The sequence below is a fragment of the Micromys minutus genome (assembly GCF_963924665.1).
Source record: "Micromys minutus genome assembly, chromosome: 1".
Classification (NCBI taxonomy): Eukaryota; Metazoa; Chordata; class Mammalia; order Rodentia; family Muridae; genus Micromys; species Micromys minutus.
In genome coordinates, this window is record NC_137969.1 from 23,612,969 (window position 1) to 23,631,541 (window position 18,573).

The 18,573-nt window shown below is 48.2% G+C and overlaps 1 protein-coding gene across 1 annotated transcript in view; it reads right to left on the reverse strand.

Moving 5' to 3' along the window:
* Nucleotides 1-701: 701 nt before the first annotated feature.
* EVC2 (EvC ciliary complex subunit 2) overlaps nt 702-18,573 on the reverse strand; it is a gene marked incomplete at its 5' end in the record, with an annotated part of 81,094 nt that continues 63,222 nt past the window's right edge. Inside the window, 5 exons of the mRNA XM_080922750.1 lie at nt 702-1,383; nt 3,935-4,036; nt 7,247-7,449; nt 8,895-8,982; nt 11,594-11,805. Coding sequence (XP_080778876.1) covers nt 1,116-1,383; nt 3,935-4,036; nt 7,247-7,449; nt 8,895-8,982; nt 11,594-11,805 — 873 coding nt within the window. The 3' untranslated portion in view covers nt 702-1,115. The remainder of the gene's footprint in view (nt 1,384-3,934; nt 4,037-7,246; nt 7,450-8,894; nt 8,983-11,593; nt 11,806-18,573) is intronic.

The window sequence follows — 18,573 nt, forward strand, 5'->3', positions numbered from 1 at the left end:
AGCCCTGGGATGCCTAAAGATACAAGGGAGACCACAGTTACTCTTGAGCCTCATCATCACAAAGGGAAAATCATTCCTCCTCTGCCTATGCTTTACCCACTAGAAAAATCAGCCCTCTCTGGGATTCTAACTGCTCCCTTAGTGTCTCTACTAACGGAGTGATGTGGCTGGCTAGCTCCTTAGGATGGTACTGTGGCCAGTTATCAGTGCTAAGAGTCCTTAAAGGAAGCCAGGGTAGGGGGCATAGCTACAGTTCAGAAGCATCATCAATGGCCTATTCTTCCCTTGGTGATCATGGGATTCCCTTTTTATTAACTTCTTGCCCCAAAGAGACATGCAAGGTCTGACCAGTGTCGTGAGCACGGGAGCACCAAGGACACACATAGGTCTGTGTAAACTCTGAAGGCTGGAGATGGCTTTTCAATATCTGCAGAGATAGAGTCCATTGACCAAGACCTAGAGAATGGACCAAGTCTTAGGCCACAGACCAGGAGTCCTTGTTCTACTATTTATCAGCTTTAGGGCCCCACTTCTTCTGAATATCCTCACTGTAACATAAGAAGAATGACCCTACCTTGAACTGGCAATACAAGGAAGGGCTGGCACATTTGGGCCTCTGTAGGAAAGGCTGGGTCTTTCTGAAGGAGCCTAGCATGGGGAGCCAAAACACATATGAAAGCCACCCCAAAATGCCCCCACGCAAAGCAAAAATGAGGCCCACTGTTATACATCAAATTTTAAAGTTCCCTTTATGAAAAAGAAACAGAGCATGTAGCACACATCATAAGAACAGACAGCTGCACCTTCCTCATATAAACTGGGTGGGGACCAGCAACAGGCAGTGGTCTGTGTGAGGAAGGTGGGGTGAGGTGGGTCCCCTCAAGATCTCAGCAATATGGACTTAGAAGGAAGGTATGTTTGTGTCCTGTGGCACCAGAGTCTGGACCTGTGCACCGAAGAGCCGACTTGTGTGGCCCTGTGTCTATGCTACAAGTGTATGTATATTGCAAGCTGTATGATACAGACAGACAGACAGACAGACAGACAGACACACCCAAGTGGGCCGAAGGAAAGATGCCCCTGTCTTGAGATACTCCCTGGTGCTTCCCCTTGGGTCAGTCCAAGTCTAAGGCTCTGCTGGCCTTCTTGGCATTCAGGAAATTCTTTTTCCTCCTGGGAGGAGCACGCAAAGAGATCTCGGGTTCCTTCAGGCTTCTGAATACAAAGATCTTTTCTCCCGTGTTTAATATGTCCATCTTGTCTACCCCTGTAATGGGGATGAGCGCCAGTTCTCCAATGGGCTCTAGAGACATGTGTGGCCAGCTTCCTTTCCCAGGGAACATCACCCTCTCCTGGACAGGAACATACATCTTCTTCAGTATGCTGCAGAGGGGGGAAAAAAGGTCAGATTCTGCATTCTAGGGCCATTCTGACTCTTCTTGATGTTCTGACATTTTCCCAGGAGAACCCTGCTTTAGGTCCTCAGACCCCAAATAAGTGTCATTTATTTTATTTAATTTTAATTGTGTACTCCTCTGTGTGCCGTGTTTGTGTACTGCCCCTGTAGGTTGGAAAATGGCAATGGATCCCCTGAAGCTGTAGTTAACAGGCTGTTGAGAGCTGTTCTATGTGGGTTTTGGGAACCAAATTCCAGTCCTGTCAAGAGTGATGTTGTAGTCACTGTTCTATTGCTGTAAAGAGACACCATAGCCAAGACAATCATTATACAAGAAAGCATCTAGCTGGAGGTTTGATTACGGTTTCAAAGGTTTTGTCCATTACCATCATGGCAGAGGCGTGGAGGCACGTCCCGTGCTAGAGCAGCACCTGAAAGCTACATGGGAAACCCCAGGCCGAGAGAGGAAGAAAGAAAATGCTGGGCGTGTAGTGTGAAAGGTTTGGAAGTCTTGTGGGCCCACCATATAGTGTGAGCCTGTCACCTAAAGATATTTACCCAATGGAGATAGCAGAGTTCCCTCCAGCATGCAGATTGATGTTAAGGTGATATGTGATTGGACAGTGGAGGGATGGGCAGGAAAGGGGATAGGAAAATGGAAGCAGCAGAGATTGAGAGGAGAGAGATTCTGGGAGAAATGGAAATGAAGGCAGATGTTTATATCTCTCTTGGTTTATCTCTAGCTTGATGAGGCTGTTATTGCTATTTTTAAGGGTTTCTATTGGTCTTTTTATTTCATGTAGAAGGGCAGTTTGTATCTTTTGCCCATTGGATGTAAGCTTATTGTGTAGAGGGTTATTAGATTGAGGATTTAATATATGAACCTGCTTGATAAACTACCAGGCTTTGGAGTCATGTTTGTGCCGGATGGTGGAGAAAAGGAACACCCCTGGGCAGTCATATCCACCTGTGACAGAAGCAACAGGGTGGACGGGGTGAACTGCCTGGGAAGGGAACTGAGTGGAGAGGGTGTCTTGAGGACTGTGTGACAGAGTCCGTGGGCTTGTCTCCACACTAGAGTGGCATCCAAGGAGTGAGACTGCAGGGGGCCAATAAAAGGTTAGCCATCCATTTAATATTTACCGCAACCCAAGCACTGTAGTGAGAAGCCATATCAATGAGGACCCCCTGGAAGGCTCACTGGCCCTTTCTGAGGGGCACACCTCTATGCTGGAGACTGGGACCAAGGCCTCTCATGACTGGTACCCACTCTATAGCATCAGCACAGCATAGGTGCAGGGCGAACACCTTACAATTAAGCCCATCCAATGCTGTTTCTGGTCTGAACTTGGGTTGACCTCTATTGCTTGACATCCTGCTCTTATTTCTTGAGTGCTATTTTCTGATATCCAATCTATGATCAGTGATCCCATGCTTTCAACGGTAGACTACCATGACAAGATCTTTGACTCTGAGATAAAGGGCAGGGCTTGGACAGCCACCAATTCCAAGTAACCAGAGGGCAATCCTTTTTAAACCAGCCATGTTGCTGGTTACAGCTTTCTTGGTGTGTGAGCAAATGATGTTACTTTGTGTGTGCATGAATGTGGTATGTCTGCATGTTCCTCTGGGTGTGTGCACATGTGTGTATGCATGTAGGAGTCAGAGAGGTTCACATCTGGTGTTGTCTGCAGTCACCTTTCTCCCTTGTATCTTGAGACAGGGTCTCTCATTGAACATGGAACTCATCAAGGTTGGGTTAGTGAGCCTCTGACTCCAGCAATCCTGCCGCTGCATCTCCAGTTTTGGCCTTATATTCACCCATACCAGCCATTTTACTGGAGAGGTGGAATCTGAACTCAGGTTTTCCTGTATGCATGGCAGGTACCTTACCAACTCAGTTGCTACCTCAGCCTGGAATATCACCTTTTAGGCCAGCGTTCCACCTAATGTGACATTTTTCTAATCCCTTCTATTTAGAACTACAGGAGACCCTTGTTCTGTGATCTGTGGCAATGTGAAATGCCCCGGCTCTCCCTTCCCTCTGAGATCTAGGTGTGCACAGATCACAGCCAAGAGACAGGCCCTAGAGGAGAAGGCAAACCTGTGAGCTCACAGACTTACAGGAGGGTGACAGCCCCAAGCCCCTGGCTAGCAGGCCCCTCCCCAGTTGTAGCCTTGGGCCTCTGCATCAGGCCTTTCTACACTTCCGTTTTATCATCTCCACTGTCTGGAAGGTTTATGGCAGCAAGAAGTTAAAGGGCTTTGGGAATAGTAAGGTCTGAAGAACTCTAAGGAATTATTCTTTTCCTAACTATATCTCATTAAAACCTGCTATTCGCTAAAATAAATACAGTAATTAAAACGCTAATAAATGTTAGGAGAACACTCTCCTACTGAGAGCTATAGGCTTGTCTTCAGCTTTTAAACTAAGAACAAGAACAAAGGCATGTTGTCTTCTGGGAAAGAACTTCCCACCTTCTATCCCCTCTCTGGTCACTTGGCCATGCCCCAGGAGGCCTTTCCCCAGCTCCTCACCTCTCCTTCCTCCGGCGGGCCCAGAGCATCCTCTCCAGTCCTTGACTCACAAGATCTGCTCTGAACCTGCTGTCCAAAGCTTTCCACCAGCCCTGGTGTTTTCTGAAGTGGAAGGAAGGGGTTACAGTTTTAAAAAGAATCAAATCCGATTTTCAAAAACCTTGTCTGGCACCATCCCCGAGGTGGCTTGCTCGATGCCAAGTAGAACCCTGAGAGACTTGCTCATTGTCAATCCCAGGCCTGGTCCACAGGTAATCCCTGCCTGGAGGGTGGTGGTGACAGACATCTATCAGGTGGAGACAAGCTGAGCAGAGAGAGAGAGAGAGAGAGAGAGAGAGAGAGAGAGAGAGAGAGAGAGAGAGAGAGAGAGAGAGAGAGAGAGACAGTTATGTTCCACAGAGTCCTAGTGCCAAAAACATGGGGACACACTCAGAGTGTGGAGGTGTGCTGTGGGTATAGAGATTCGAACATGGAGGCTTGGAAGATGGCCAGTGTTGGAGGCCACCTGTAACTCCAGGTGGCTGAAGGGAGGGACAGAGGAAGAACAGCACAGCATCCCACAGAACTGAGAGAGGTCTGTCACTGTGCTCCAACCTACTCAGCTAGCCATGGGGACAGTTACTGTCAGGAGTCCATTACCTCCTGGGCAGAAAGCATTCCCATGGCTGCCCTTCCTGCAATGGACATCACTGGATCTTTTATGGACCCCACATATCCCTCTGGACACCTTCTCTCTCCTAGTTGTCAGCTTTGCTATTACTTAAAACCCAAAACTTCAAACTCATGTGATGAGCAGGCTCCAGGGTCCCAAGAGTGATGGTTCCGCCCTCAGAGCCTGACCAAGGAGTCAGGACAAAGAGGGAAGGTACGTATTCATCTCAGGACAGATGTCCCAGACTTCCAGGGCCCAGCACCTCCTGTCAATCCTTTCACAACTTTGGAGATTCGCTGGCCTCAGAATGGAGTATGTAGAGACCAGAGGTACAGAATCAAGAGTCACAGCCTTGTCTCTGTCACCTAACACCTGGCCTTCTGACATGTTCACATCCGGCCTTCAGACAACATCCATACCCAGGCTGCAGAACACACGGTCATCCTCTGACCACTCCCAGTCATCCAGCTATATCCATCTTCCAGCTTCTTACTGTGCTCACACCTACCCCTCAGAATTCACCCAAATCTGACTCAGGTGACTGTGCTAAAGTCCCCGGCACTGAGACAGCTCTTTTAGCCACTGAAACTCCTGCCCTGGCCCTGCCTTTGTCCTCAATGGCTCACCACAGCCCCCTCAGTTTGTCTCCTGCAAACCTAAGCCTTTGAGTCAATGTATGACTGATTCAGAAGAGACAGCTCCTTTAATCAGGAAAGTAATTTTCCTCGGGACAGCAGCTCCGGAACACTCTGGACACATCATTAGCTTCCTAGCTGCCAGCTACCCACTTTAGCTGCCTAAGGATCCTGGTTGAGGCTGGGGCTCTACACAGGGTCTTCTACAATTTTCAATCTGTTTACTCGTGTGTGGTATGGCTCCCATAGACTATTCTCCAGTGTCACTTCTGAGAGCTCCCCAACCTGCCTCTACACCATGCTTCCGGTTTTCCTTATTTAAAAGAATAGACACGCACATTGCATGTATGTGCATGCTATGGTAGGAGGACACACTGTGGTCTGAGAACAACTCAACTCTACAGGAGTTGTTTCTCCCATTCCATTCCAAGGAGGGAACTCAGGGCTTTCAGACTTTCTGGAAATCGTCTCCCAACCTTGTCTTCCCAGGAGCTTTTCCTAACTCAATTCAGACCCTAACCATAACTCTAAAGCCCTTGAGGATAGGTCTGTTAGAAGAGGAAAATGGGCCCCAGTCCCAGAGAGGAGGCAGTCACACCCACTATAGCACACTGTTGGTGAAGTCACCAAAGCTAACATTCAGTGGGAGGCATGTTTAGATTCATTAAAATAGCAGAAAATTCAGTCCAGCTAGTGACACAAGAACCGGGCAGGAGAAAGGAGACTCGTTCTGCTACAAGGTCTGAAGAGCAGACAGTGTGTGTGCGCATGGCCCCGTGCTCACGGATGCCCGGCATGAGCCTGTCCGCCCTGACCTACAATGGCTCTGCTCACAGTTGTTCTGTGAAGGTGGGACAGCAGCAGACATTCAGAAATGGTAATTTGAACTTTGAACTCCGGCCTTCTCCAGGCACCTTGTTGGGTGCAGGCTTTAGAAGGGGCAAGTTTCCTATCAGCCACAGGAGACACTCTTCAGGGAGCCCTGTGGAGGACCCAGACACTGAACACACTGAGGTATGCTAGTCACACTGCCCACCGAAGATTCCTTCAGTTAATCCATTTATCAGAACATAGCCCCACTGTCAATCAATGACATAAATACAGGCAGAAAATACATGCAAGTGCATGATGCACAAACACACCTCAGTAGACACGACCACAGATGTACACACACAGTCACAGAACTTGGTAGATTAGCGTGCCTCGAGAGAAGAAATCTAACCAAATGCTAATAGTCATGTTTTCTTTTTTCAAAATCAGGGAAACCACCAATACTTTCTTCTTTTTCTCACTATGCACTTTTAATATTTTCTTAATGGCATGCATACTAAATATTCTCATGGCCCTAGAGGAATGTATGTTCAGAAGCCTGGAAGTTTGTAATAGAAATCTAAAGTACTGGACCAATTACTCAGGTCGACTAAGACTTTAGCTCTGAGCAGCAGGGCCAGCCGGGAAGGTCCGTGTGCAACACCCTTTTCCTCTGTATCTTAGGAGGGTCAAACCTGACTTTCAAGGCAGCACGTACCCTAATCCCTACCCTACCCTTCCTCTACCCCACCCCTTCTCCTCCACCCTTTCTCTCCCCTCCCCAGCCCTCCCCACTCCTCCTCACCCCTCCCTCTCCCCTCCCCTTCCCCACCCCACCCCTCCCTCTCCCCTCCCCTCCCTCTCCCCTCCCCTCCCCTTCCCCACCTCACCCCTCCCCTTCCCCACCTCACCCCTCCCCTTCCCCACCCCACCCCTCCCTCTCCTTTCCCCTCCCTCTCCCCTCCCCTCCCTCTCCCCTCCCCTCCCTCTTCCCTCCCCTTCCCCTCCCCTCCCCTTCCCCACCTCACCCCTCCCCTTCCCCACCTCACCCCTCCCCTTCCTCTCCCCTCCCCTCCCTCTCCCCTCCCCTTCCCCACCTCACCCTTCCCCTCCTTCTCCCCTCCCCTTCCCCACCTCTCCCCTCCCCTTCCTCTCTCCTCCCCTTCCTCACCCCTCCCCTCCCTCACCCCTCCCCCTCTCCCACTCAAAGCTCACCTCCTCTTGCACTGCTCTGCCTGTGCCTGCTCACCACCGTTCTCATTCTCTGCTGTGTGGTCTGAGTGCTTCTCACTGACTGCATCCAGCAGGGCCAGTAGCTGAGGCTGTGAAGCCACTGGAAGCACCACACTCAGGAGTCGCAATAGAGTGCTCCCTGGCACCATTGTCATCCTTGAGAGGTATGACACCAACCTCAGTCCCTAGGGGAACACAGAAGGGAAGAACACAAGCCCTGGCTCCCTCTCGACATGCTGTGCAGCAATATCTAATTCATGACACTCTCAAGGTTTTCATTGTCCTGGGGGCGATAAATGTTTCAGTGGCTCAGCCTGGAAACATTCTGAACTCACAAGGCTGTCAGAAAGATGACTTTGGTCAGCAGCCCTGGCACCATGTCTCTAACAGCTCACCCACCCCTTCTGAGTCAGCTCACTTGAGCGGAGCCCGAAAATCAGCGCAGGAGCCCCAGCCTACATCGCCACATCAGGCATATTCCTTGATCCCCTGCTCCGCTTCTGGGGAGCCCCTGGATAAAGCAAGCTCTGGGTAAAGCTGAGCATCCCTACATGGGTGGATGACTAGTGCCACTGCTCCACTGACACATGAAAGGTCACATGGCAACAAGAAAGGAAGGGCTGCTGAGCTGGAGGAATCCCGTGGAGGCCGCACGGTGCTGTGGCTGCAGTGGCGTAGCTAGACAAGAGAGAGACGGAGAAGGGGTCCATGCTGCTGGGTTTGGGGGTGTTGAGTGTGCCAGCGACTGTGAAATGACATGTAAGGAGGTCTCTGCTGGGCTGGACAGTTCTGCATCTGTGTGGTGGTTACAGGAATCTCCGGCGATAACAGGACAGAGAGCTGTGTACCCGGTTTGATGTGCTCCCAAGGCAAAGCCAAGGGAACCAGAAACAAAAGGTGGATGTTGTGACTTTCCATACCCCAGCAGGCCAAAATGACTTCAAGATAAAAAGCTTTAAAATGTGCCAGCTCTGTACTCCCCAAAGCCTGCGCTGTGTACCCCGGGTCACTAAAACCAGTGCTAAGTCCTTGGGTCATGTCTTTATTTTTGTTGGTGCCTCAAATTCTTATCTGTTCTTTGAGAATACTAGTACTGTTGCAAAAGGTTTGGCGAGGACACAGTAGCCAGGATTGCCCTGTGTGGTTGCACGTGACTATAATCCCAACATTTTGGAGGTGAGACAGGGGATTACCAAACCCCCCACCCAAAAAGAGTGAAGAGTTATCCAAGAGCTACCAGGACCCCCGGACCGGATTAAAGCCTCTCCTCTCAGTTGCAGAGTGGCCATTGTTGGCCTCCTGGCCAATCAGAGCCCTCCCCTTCCTTCCCTGGGCTTTTTCAAGACAAGGCTTGGAGGGGAACGGGACACATTTGATGTCCAGCAAAGCCAGGCAGGGGCACGGAGAGTCTGACGAATCTATGTGTGGAGAGAGTTCCTGAGCAGGGAGAGCAAAGACCGGAAATGAGGATTTCCAGTCTACCTGCTCTGCTGTGGCAAAGAACTGTTGTGAGAACCGCTGTTGCACTGTAAACAGAAGGAGGCAGCCATCTCAGGTCCCCCTGTAAACAGGACATGATGGCAGTACCAGGACTTTAAGCACCACAAGTACAGCTTGTCAAGTCTCTTACCTGGCTGCAGAGGCTGGCAATGGTGTCGGCCTCCATGCTTCCCAGAGAATCTTCCAGCACTGCATTGTTCTGCTGCTCCTGTCTCATTCTGGAGTGAAGAGAAAACCCAGAGGTCCAGCCCGGCCAGGGGGAGAGCTGACGGAGGATGGAGCGGAAGAAGGAAAAACTGGCCGGGGAGCTAGCCTTCCCTCCTCACCTGGACCACTTCCTACAGAGCGCGGGAGGCCAATGGAGGAGCTGAGCTCCGGTAAGCTGAATGGGGATGGTTCTGTGGTTCTCGGGTGCTCAAGTCTTGTTACTCCTGCTTAGAACCAGGGAGGCCAGCACCTGGGGTCCACACCTGATTTTGCACCATCCACAGATGGCCACAGACATGCCTGCTCTGGTGGCAAGGCCAGCTGGTACCCTGCTACAAGAGGCTTGCTGAACCCCAATGCGGGCTCTGTGTCTAAGGGGAGGCCATGGATCCACCCCCATGGTCTCACTGGCTATCACAACTCAACATTTGTGCAGGTACCAACTCAAACCTAACCCTAGTCTCCTGCAGATTCTTTCAGGGAGCAGGAGAACATGATGATGATGATGATGACGACGATGATGATTACGATCTATTAAAAGCCCTAGCCTAGATCAAATCAACACCCCACCATGACAGACATTCAGTCCCTCCACTGGTTAATTCCATGCAATGAAATGGCACTTTAGTGTCCTGTTTACACAGGAAACAAACTCAGCATCCCTGTAATCTGCTCACCCAGAAACCAAATAGAGTGTTTCCTCCAGTTAATTTGTGTATTTCTAAAAACCCAGCCAATGCGGGCCGCCTACAGTTTGTATCTGCTACTCTACACACAGATACCACAGTCACAGTGGGGAGTCAGAGAGCTACAAGGAACGGCGTTTCTCCAGAAGCGCCGAATGTCACGGGCAAGAGTGAATTGTCCGATGTTGGCAGTAAACAAGCAGAGGATGAACAAGGTTTGGATCTGTGTAATGTGTAAGCTCTACAGAGGCAGGGACTAAAGGTCTGCAGCGTGGTGGAGTCGGAACAGAGCTGCCTTCCAGCTCTGATGCTGCACCAGGATGGAGTAAGATGCTACCAGGTAGGGAAGCTGGGCGGGGACATGTGGGACCTCTCTCTAATCTCTTCACAACTTCTTGTAAATTAGTGACTTCTTGAGAAGAAGTTTAAATGGAGCCAGGCGTGGTAGTGCATTTTAACCCTAGCGCTTGGGGCAGGCAGAGCCAGCTGGTCTACAGAGTGAGTCTAGGACTGCCAGGCTGTGCACCGAAACCACACATGGAGGGTGTGGGGGATTTGAAAGGGCCTGTTGAGATGATAGCTGAGCAGGTGAAGAAGGCACTTGCCACCAAGCTAAAGGACCCAAGTTCAATCCCCAGCACCCACATGGTAGAAGCAGAGAACCAACTCCTCAACGTGTCTCCTGACCTCCACAAGTGTGCTGTGGGCTTATACACGCACAGGCATACATGTATACACACACTCAATTATAAAAAAAGTTTTTAAAAAGTTTAAAAGCACACATTATAGGAGACATTGAGAAGGAAAAAAGTGGGTTTCACAGCCTTCGCCACGTCGCCTCTCCCTTGCTGAGCTCCAGCCTAAGGAGAAGGGGGTAAGTAAGGAGGTGCCCATACCATGGCTCCTACAAAGCAGACTGCCCGCAAATCCACCGGTGGTGAAGCACCCGGGAAACACCTGGCTAGAAAAGCCACTCTCAAGAGCGCACCCTCTACTGGAGGGGTGGAGAAACCTCATCGTTACAGGCCTGGCCCTGTGGCACTCTGTGAAATCAGCCGCTATCAGAAGTCCACTGAACTTCTAATTCGCAAGCTCCCCTTTCAGCGTCTGGTGCGAGAAATTGCTCAGGCCTTCAAAACAGATCTGCGCTTCCAGAGCGCAGCTATTGGTGCTTTGCAGGAGGTAAGTGAGGCCTGTCTGGTTGGCCTTTTTGAAGATACCAGCCTGTGTGCTATCCATGCCAAACGTGTAACAATTATGCCAAAAGATGTCCAGCTAGCACGCGGCATACATGGGGAACGTACTTAATAGTCCACTATGAGGGAAAACATTTTATTCTCAAAAAAATTTTTTTCCCCTCTTCTTCCTTTTATCAGTAGTTTTGAATGTTAGGTATTTTTCCCATGGGGGTCAAAGGCACCTAAGTATATGATTGTGAGTGTAAACATAGGGGACAGAATCAGGTATTGGCAGTTTCTCCATGTTCATTTGTGTGTGAATTTTTAATATAAATGCAAGATGTAAAGCATTAATGCAAGCAAAATGTTTCAGTGAACACATTTCAACAGTTCAACTTTATAACAATTATAAATAAGCCTGTTAAAATTTTTCTGGACAACACCAGCATTTGGATTTTTTAAAAATAAGTAAATTTCGTATTAACGGCAACTAAATGGTGTTTGTAGCGTTTTTATCATCCGGTAGATTCCATCCATTTACTAGACCTTTCTAACTGAGTTGTTCTACATGCGAGTACATGTTTTTAATGTTGTCTGTTTTCTGTGCTGTTCCTGTAAGTTTGCTAGTAAAATACATTAAACTTAAAAAAAAAAAAAAAGAAGGAAGAAAGCGGACATACCTCATGGGAATCTACTTAAGGCAGAAAGATGAGAGGCCCGGAGGCCCCTCCCCCATTCGCTGTGATCCACCCATTTACCTCTGCTGATGCTGTTCCAGTAGCTTCTGGCCCTTGTTCAGGGCCTGCCGCAGCATGGCGGAGACCTGCCTTTCAGGATCCATCTCCTCAGGTTCGCTCAGCGCAGGCCCCTCAGCCGTCCACTTCTGCCACCTCTCCAGGACCCGGCGCTGCTCGGCTACTTCCTGCTGCACCAGCTGCTCCTCCAGCTTCTGCTCCAGTTCCTGCAGCTCCTGCAGAAGAAGGAGCAGGGGGCGAGTCCCACAGGTGCCAGGTAGGGAGGAGTTACAGGGGTAACTGAAGCCTATCTCAAGCCTCTCAGTAGCTATGTCTCCAGAGGGGTCAGGGTGCCCCTCTGTGGTTAAGCTTCCCCTGAAGCTAAAGTTAAGCTTTTCAGGAAGCAAAATCAAAAACAAACAAACAAACAAACAAAACACTAGGCCACTTTCCTAATTGCCACCCACATATCCTCATAAAGGGGCTACATTCTCAAAGGATTACCCCAAGCATAGCATCATTTGCATTGAGCTTTTTGATCTCCCCACCATCACCACACAGTTCCGGGAAAAGTCCTAAAAGGGAGATTTGATACATTGCATTTTGAGACATGTTATGGATACACTATCCACCTCATAAACTTTCATTAAAAAAAAAAATGTCTTTTAAACCCATGACCGAGAACCCTCTGGGCTGTTCATTTCCACTTTGGGACTACTCCAATCTCTTTTGAATTCCACGGTTTTACTTTTGCTAAATTCATTTCTGCTTAAACTTCTGAACCTCTCAATTGAATTCTTTCAGGAAGGTAAGACCCCGAGACCTGCATAACAGTGCTTTACAAGGACTACTCCAGAGGCTCTCACCTGGGAATAGAAATGTCTTTGGGCGGCTCTAAGTTTCACGAACTGCACACGGTGCCCTGGGCGTAGTGAACACTCAATGAATGTTGGCTAATAGTAACAAGCATTTTTGCTTCTGATCTCAAGATGTCTAACAGCAGTGATGCCGGGTGACCGTTGGGGGGGAGTATGAAAGCTCAGGCTGAACCAACAGAGTGACTGGGGCACAGGAGGACACCTCCTTGGGCTTGGAAACAGAGGCTTAGCAAGTCACTGAGCTGCAAATACAGCAGGGACCATTAGTCTGGGGTTCCTCCTTCTTTCTGATTAAGCCTGTCCTGTTCAGATTTGCCCATCTTTGCCACACAGACCTGATAGTCTGATCTCACCAAAGGAATCTAACTTGTTCACTGAATGAGATGCACACCACAGACTCTCCTTGGGAATCGTTTCTTCCCAAGCCTTTTCATTTCATGCTTTTTGAAATTCTCCAAAGGCTTAACAGCTAAGAGGCTCATTACCAACGGAAAAGTATTCAGCACAGAACGAATGCGCTGCAGAATGAGAGTCTCATGGAAAGCAAAGCAGGCTGCCTCCTCAACCTGGGCAAACCAGGAGGGTGCAGCCTGTCCACCATCTCTCTACCAACTAAAGAATGTGTGTCTGGTTTTCTGCTGGTGATGTAGGGTGTACAGCCCCCCCCCCTCGCAGGCAACTGTGAGGGCAAGCTCTGACACTATTCAGAAGAGCTTCGAGATGCTATGCAAAAGGTGGGTGTTCCCTAGGTAGGACCATGTGGGGCGTCTGAACAGTACTGACCTGGGCAGTTCATCTCAGGTACAAAGATGCCTTGGTGTCTCCATATCAGGGCTTGCTAAATGAACTCGGGCATACCTTTCCTGCTTTTGGTGGGGGTAGGGCTAGGACTTTTTTTTTTTCTTTTAATTTTGGGACCGAGTCTCTTACTATGCAGCCCACATTAATCCTGGAATTCCTTATGTAGACTAGCCTGGCCTTGAACTCACAGAGTTCACCTCTGCTTTCAGATCACTAGAATTAAAGGTGTACACCACAATACCTGGTTCCCTTTCCATCTCAAAGGCTCCTTTCCTCCAACTAGAATCTGGGGCTATCTCCATACCAGTCACCTCCAAATGAACAGTTGCTATGTTCTTTGAGAGTTGCTTTGTGGAGGATTTCTCCCATCACTGGTTTTCTGAGGAGTTCCATCTTGAATGGATGTTAAAGTCAACCAAGAACTCTCTGTATGTGGTGAAATGGTCACACGAGCGGCTTCTTCCCCTTTAACCTATTAAGTGAGTTTTATATACCAGTGTTAAATTCCTGGAGATTCCTTAAATTCCTGGTAACAACAACAACAACAACAAAACAAAAAATTCATTTAGCCTGGCCAGGACTGATATATATTATTCTAACAGATGGATGAGTTATGTTAGTTACAATTATGCACATAAAGGTTACAACTGTGCTCACAGCTGCAGCTGTTCTGTCTGGTACTACCTGGGTCTCCTATTGGTGTCCAGGTTATCTGAGAACAAACAGGGTAAATGGGGTCTTTGCTCCAGTATCCAAGAGGATGCATGAGACTGGTGATATTTGGAATGAGAATGGCCCTCATAGGCTGATGTGTCTGAGTACTTGGTCCCTAGCTGGCAGAACTGTTGGGAAAGGATTAGGAGGTGTGGTCTTGTTGAAGGAGGGACAGGCTTTGGGGACTGGAAAGACTCGCACTATTTCCAGTATGCCTGTTCCCTGCTTGTGAATCAAGATGGTCCTGCTGCCTTCTCTCTGCCATCATGCATATTCTAACCCTCTGAAAGATCTCAGTTAAATTCTTCCTTTCATAAGTTGCCTTGGTCATGGTGTTTCCATCACAGAGATAAACAAGTGACTAAGACACTTTATGGTTTGCTGGAGCTGACCTAAGAAATACCAGGGCTGGATGTATGTGGTAGTAAGTGCAAGGTTGTAACTTCCTGTTATGGGTGGGGGAGAGAGTGTATGTTTCCTCCAGGACCCTGTGCTGAAGGACTGACCTCCAGCTATGGCTCCATCACTGAGAAGTGAGTGGATTATGAAGGCTCCGGCTAATCACTGTGCAAACCTCTCATGGACTCAACACTTGATGGTATTTTTGAGGAGTGGGGAAGCTAGAAGCTGGACCTGGCTGTTGGAAGTAAGTCAACTGAGGGCACACCAGCAAGAAGGCTAGCACTTGCTCCAGCCACTTCTATCGTTGTCTGCTTCCTGGTCATTGTAGGAGGGATGCTGTGTTCCAATGGTACTCCTGCCAGGATGCTATGCCTCCCCATAGCCCGAGAGCAGCAGATCCAGCCAGCTGCAGACTAAAGCCTCTCATACCGCGAGACCCTGTGAACCTTTCTCCCTTATGTTCCTTACATTCAGTACGTCCTCACAGTAGTGGAAGATGCTAACACACTTCCAAGCCATTTTCATATCTGGCTTTAAGACTACACAAATACTTTTCTCTACTAGCACCAACTCTTTGATCATTTATGTTTATTTAGAAAATTTCCTGCATTACTTATCTTCAGATCCATCCATACAATGTTCTTCTTTAACAGTATTCCAATTTGGAAACACTACTGCATCTGCATCCTTTAAAATCTCTATACCATTTATTTGTCCCTTCGCCTATTTTTAATTGTCAGTCTTACCAGAGATCTGTACATTTTATTAGACTTTTAAATTTTCCCCCCAAAATATCTCTTCTTATTTTATTAACTCTCTCTGCGTTAGTTTTGATTTACATCTTATTTACTGCACTTCTCCCATTTTCTTCCCTAACTTAAAACAGTTTGTATTCTCTAAAAATTTCATGCATTTATACGTGTTTATGGATTTTGATCATAGCCATTCACCACCAGCTCCCTCCAACTCCCTTTCATGTCCCCATCTTGTCTCCCTGCAAGCTTCATGAACCCTTAAAACATATGTGACCTTAGTTATGAGTCTTTCTTCTTTTCTGATGCATGGATAGGATATGAGTTCCCCTCTAAAAACCTCCACCCAGTGCTATAGATTTTAATACACCATAGGTACATTTTTAAAGAAGAGAATACATGTATTTTTAACTTGTTTACTTCTTTGAGCATGGGATTAATCAGAGGTATAGTTTAAATTTTCCAAAGTATGGACTTTAGTGGTCTCTTAATACATTTGAGATTAGTTGCTCTTTGTCAAAAGAAACCAAGATGACATGAGATGGTCGGTTACTGTAACAGGCATGATGTGTGCTGCAGAGTCTGCTGGCTGCTGGCTGCAGTTTGCATGTGGGAATGAGAGCCAACCTCGCCCGTAATTGTCTGTCTTCATCCATCTTCAACCATTCTTCAGAAGCTTAGCCTGTCACCCTGCCCCACTGAGCTGAAGTTTCCTACCTCGAAGACCATGGCGGTTTGAATGAAAATGGCTCCCATAGGCTCATAGGGAGTGGCACTACTAGGAGGTGTGGCTTTGTCAGAGGAAGTGCATCACTGGGGGCGGGCTTTGAGGTTTCAGAAGCTCAAGAGAGACTCACTCTCTTCGTCACTGCCTTCAGATCCAGATGTAGAACTATCAGCTCCTCTCCAGTATGATCTATGCATGCATGCTGCCATGTTTACCACCATGACTATAATGGGCTAAACCGCTGAACTGTAAGCCAGCCCCAATTAAATGCTTTTTCATTATAAGAGTTCCCATGGCCATGATGTCTCTTCACAGCAAAAAAATTCTAAGACAATAACAGATTAAACAACTTTTTGTGGTCTACCAAGTCTACTTCTGTTGTTTTAAGACTTTTATGAAGTATATGCAAGTTTTACCAAGTAGGTACATTTAAAAAAACACTTTTATATTATCTTTACTTGCTTTAATAAATTACATACAGAATACTTCACAACCTGTGCTGATAGTCTAAACACTAAACTCTTCATCGATCTTAATGTCATTTTGTTGTTGTTTGGTGGTGTTGGTGATGGTGATGATGGTGGTGGTGACAGTGTTGTTGTTTGGTGGTGTTGGTGATGGTGATGATGGTGGTGGTGACAGTGTTGTTTTTTGGTGGTGTTGGTGATGGTGATGATGGTGGTGGTGACAGTGTTGTTTTTTGGTGGTGTTGGTGATGGTGATGATGGTGGTGGTGACAGTGTTGTTGTTTGGTGGTGTTGGTGATGGTGATGATGGTGGTGGTGACAGTGTTGTTGTTTGGTGGTGTTGGTGATGGTGATGATGGTGGTGGTGACAGTGTTGTTGTTTGGTGGTGTTGGTGATGGTGATGATGGTGGTGGCGATGGTGCTGCTGTTGCTCATGTTGTTTATCCTATGTCCAGGTCATCTGGACTAGCTCACATGTGATATTTTTATGTGACTTTTTTCCCCTCAAGGATCTGTAGTCATATGAACTTAGCCTGGAGAAATCCTAAGGTCCCCACAGATTTGTTCCCCCCCAGAGAGGATGCTTTTAGACAGGAGCAGTCAACTCAACTAGAACAATTCCAAATTTGTTTATCGTTCTGAGTGGGCTGCACTCCTTCTGGGTGCCTTCCTCATGGCACAGCTTGGCTTATACTTCACAGTCAGCATCTGCTCTGTCCCCGGAGCAGGCTGGAGACATCGCTCCCCTGGGACTCTACCTCAACAGGACACGCAGAGTCTCATCACTTCATCCCCTCAAAGACGCTCCTTATAAGGCTGGGTCTAAGTCTCAGCAGCTGCCTGTAGCAGGGCCAGACCCTGTGTGAACCCAGCATGCTCTAAGACAGCTGAGCCCTGGAGTGCTTCCATCTTCTTCAGCTCAGGAAGCGTACGTAGAAAAGCATGTACATTCTCCGTGTCTACATCTCGGTATGTGTGGGACAGTGAAAGGTAGCTTAATTTCCAGTTGAGCTATGACTAGAAGCCCCCGAGACCCCAAAGAGACGATAGGTGTTTCACCTGTTCCCAGGCACCAGGCCCTGTCATTAGCAGCAGTGCCCCATAGATTTGTGGCCATCAGTCACATAAAGGCAATGCCCCAAGCCTCTTTACCTGTAGATGATGTGGCCTGTAGTCACACAGGCTCAAGACAGATCTCCATTTTAATGAGGCAGCTAAAGGTCTGGAGGGCTTAACCAATAAGCTTTCCTTCCCAGATACCCCTCCCTGCAAAAGGTAGTAATCTCTGTCCCACCATGAGACGTGGAGTATGGTTTTACACATCCACTTTCCACCATGACAATAAATGTTTTCATCAGGATCCGCCATGAGGAGCCAAGGAGAAGGCCTTCTCCTATAGAGCCAACGACTGATCTCCTATAGAAGGCCTCTCTTTGTTCCCAGTTACAGCTGCCACCCATCAGGCCAGGGATTCCTCTGTGGGGGACCAGCTGGAGCTCCGCTTTCCTCGGCCCTGGGCTAGATACAGCCCTTGGTTTCCACTTCATTCTCAGCTGTTTCTCGGCTTCCAAGCCCAGATAGCCCCAGTCTCCTTGCAGACCCGGGGACCCCCCAATCAGCTCCAGCTGTCCCACACTTCAGACTGCACTTCCCCACCCCTGGATCAGTGTCCTGGGGCTTCCCTACAGTATAACACTGGCCTAAAGTCAACTTTCCATGTCCTGGCTCCCCAAGAGGCCATGCCCCATAGTAGAGCTGACACGGGACCCCAAAATCCTTACAGGTATGGATGTCTATAATGACACTTCCATACCAACATTGATTTACTAAATCATACTAAATACATAGGGTTACCAAAAATAGGAATTTGGGATAAATTACTGGTAATTTATGGAATGGGGATGGGAAAGGTAGTTGGGGGAGACAGAAGAGAATTTCAGAGGGCCAGGAGAATCAATAGAACCATGCAGCTGCTGGGGCCGGGGATTGTGGGAAACCGCAAGTCCAAGAAACCTGGGTTGGGGGAAGCTCCCAGGACTCAATGTGGGGGACCTGAGCCAAAATGTCCAACAGTGGGCATACAGATTCTTCAAAGTCCTCTCCACTCTTCTCCATTTTTAAACAAAGAGCTCCTTATATGCTTGGCAAACTCACCTGGCTCGGCCTATGAACTTGAAATGTCTGTCAAAGTCAGAAACACATTTGGTTTCAGGCCTCTTTCAGTAGCCGCGCTGTCTGCTAAGGAGTCATCTGCCCAACATT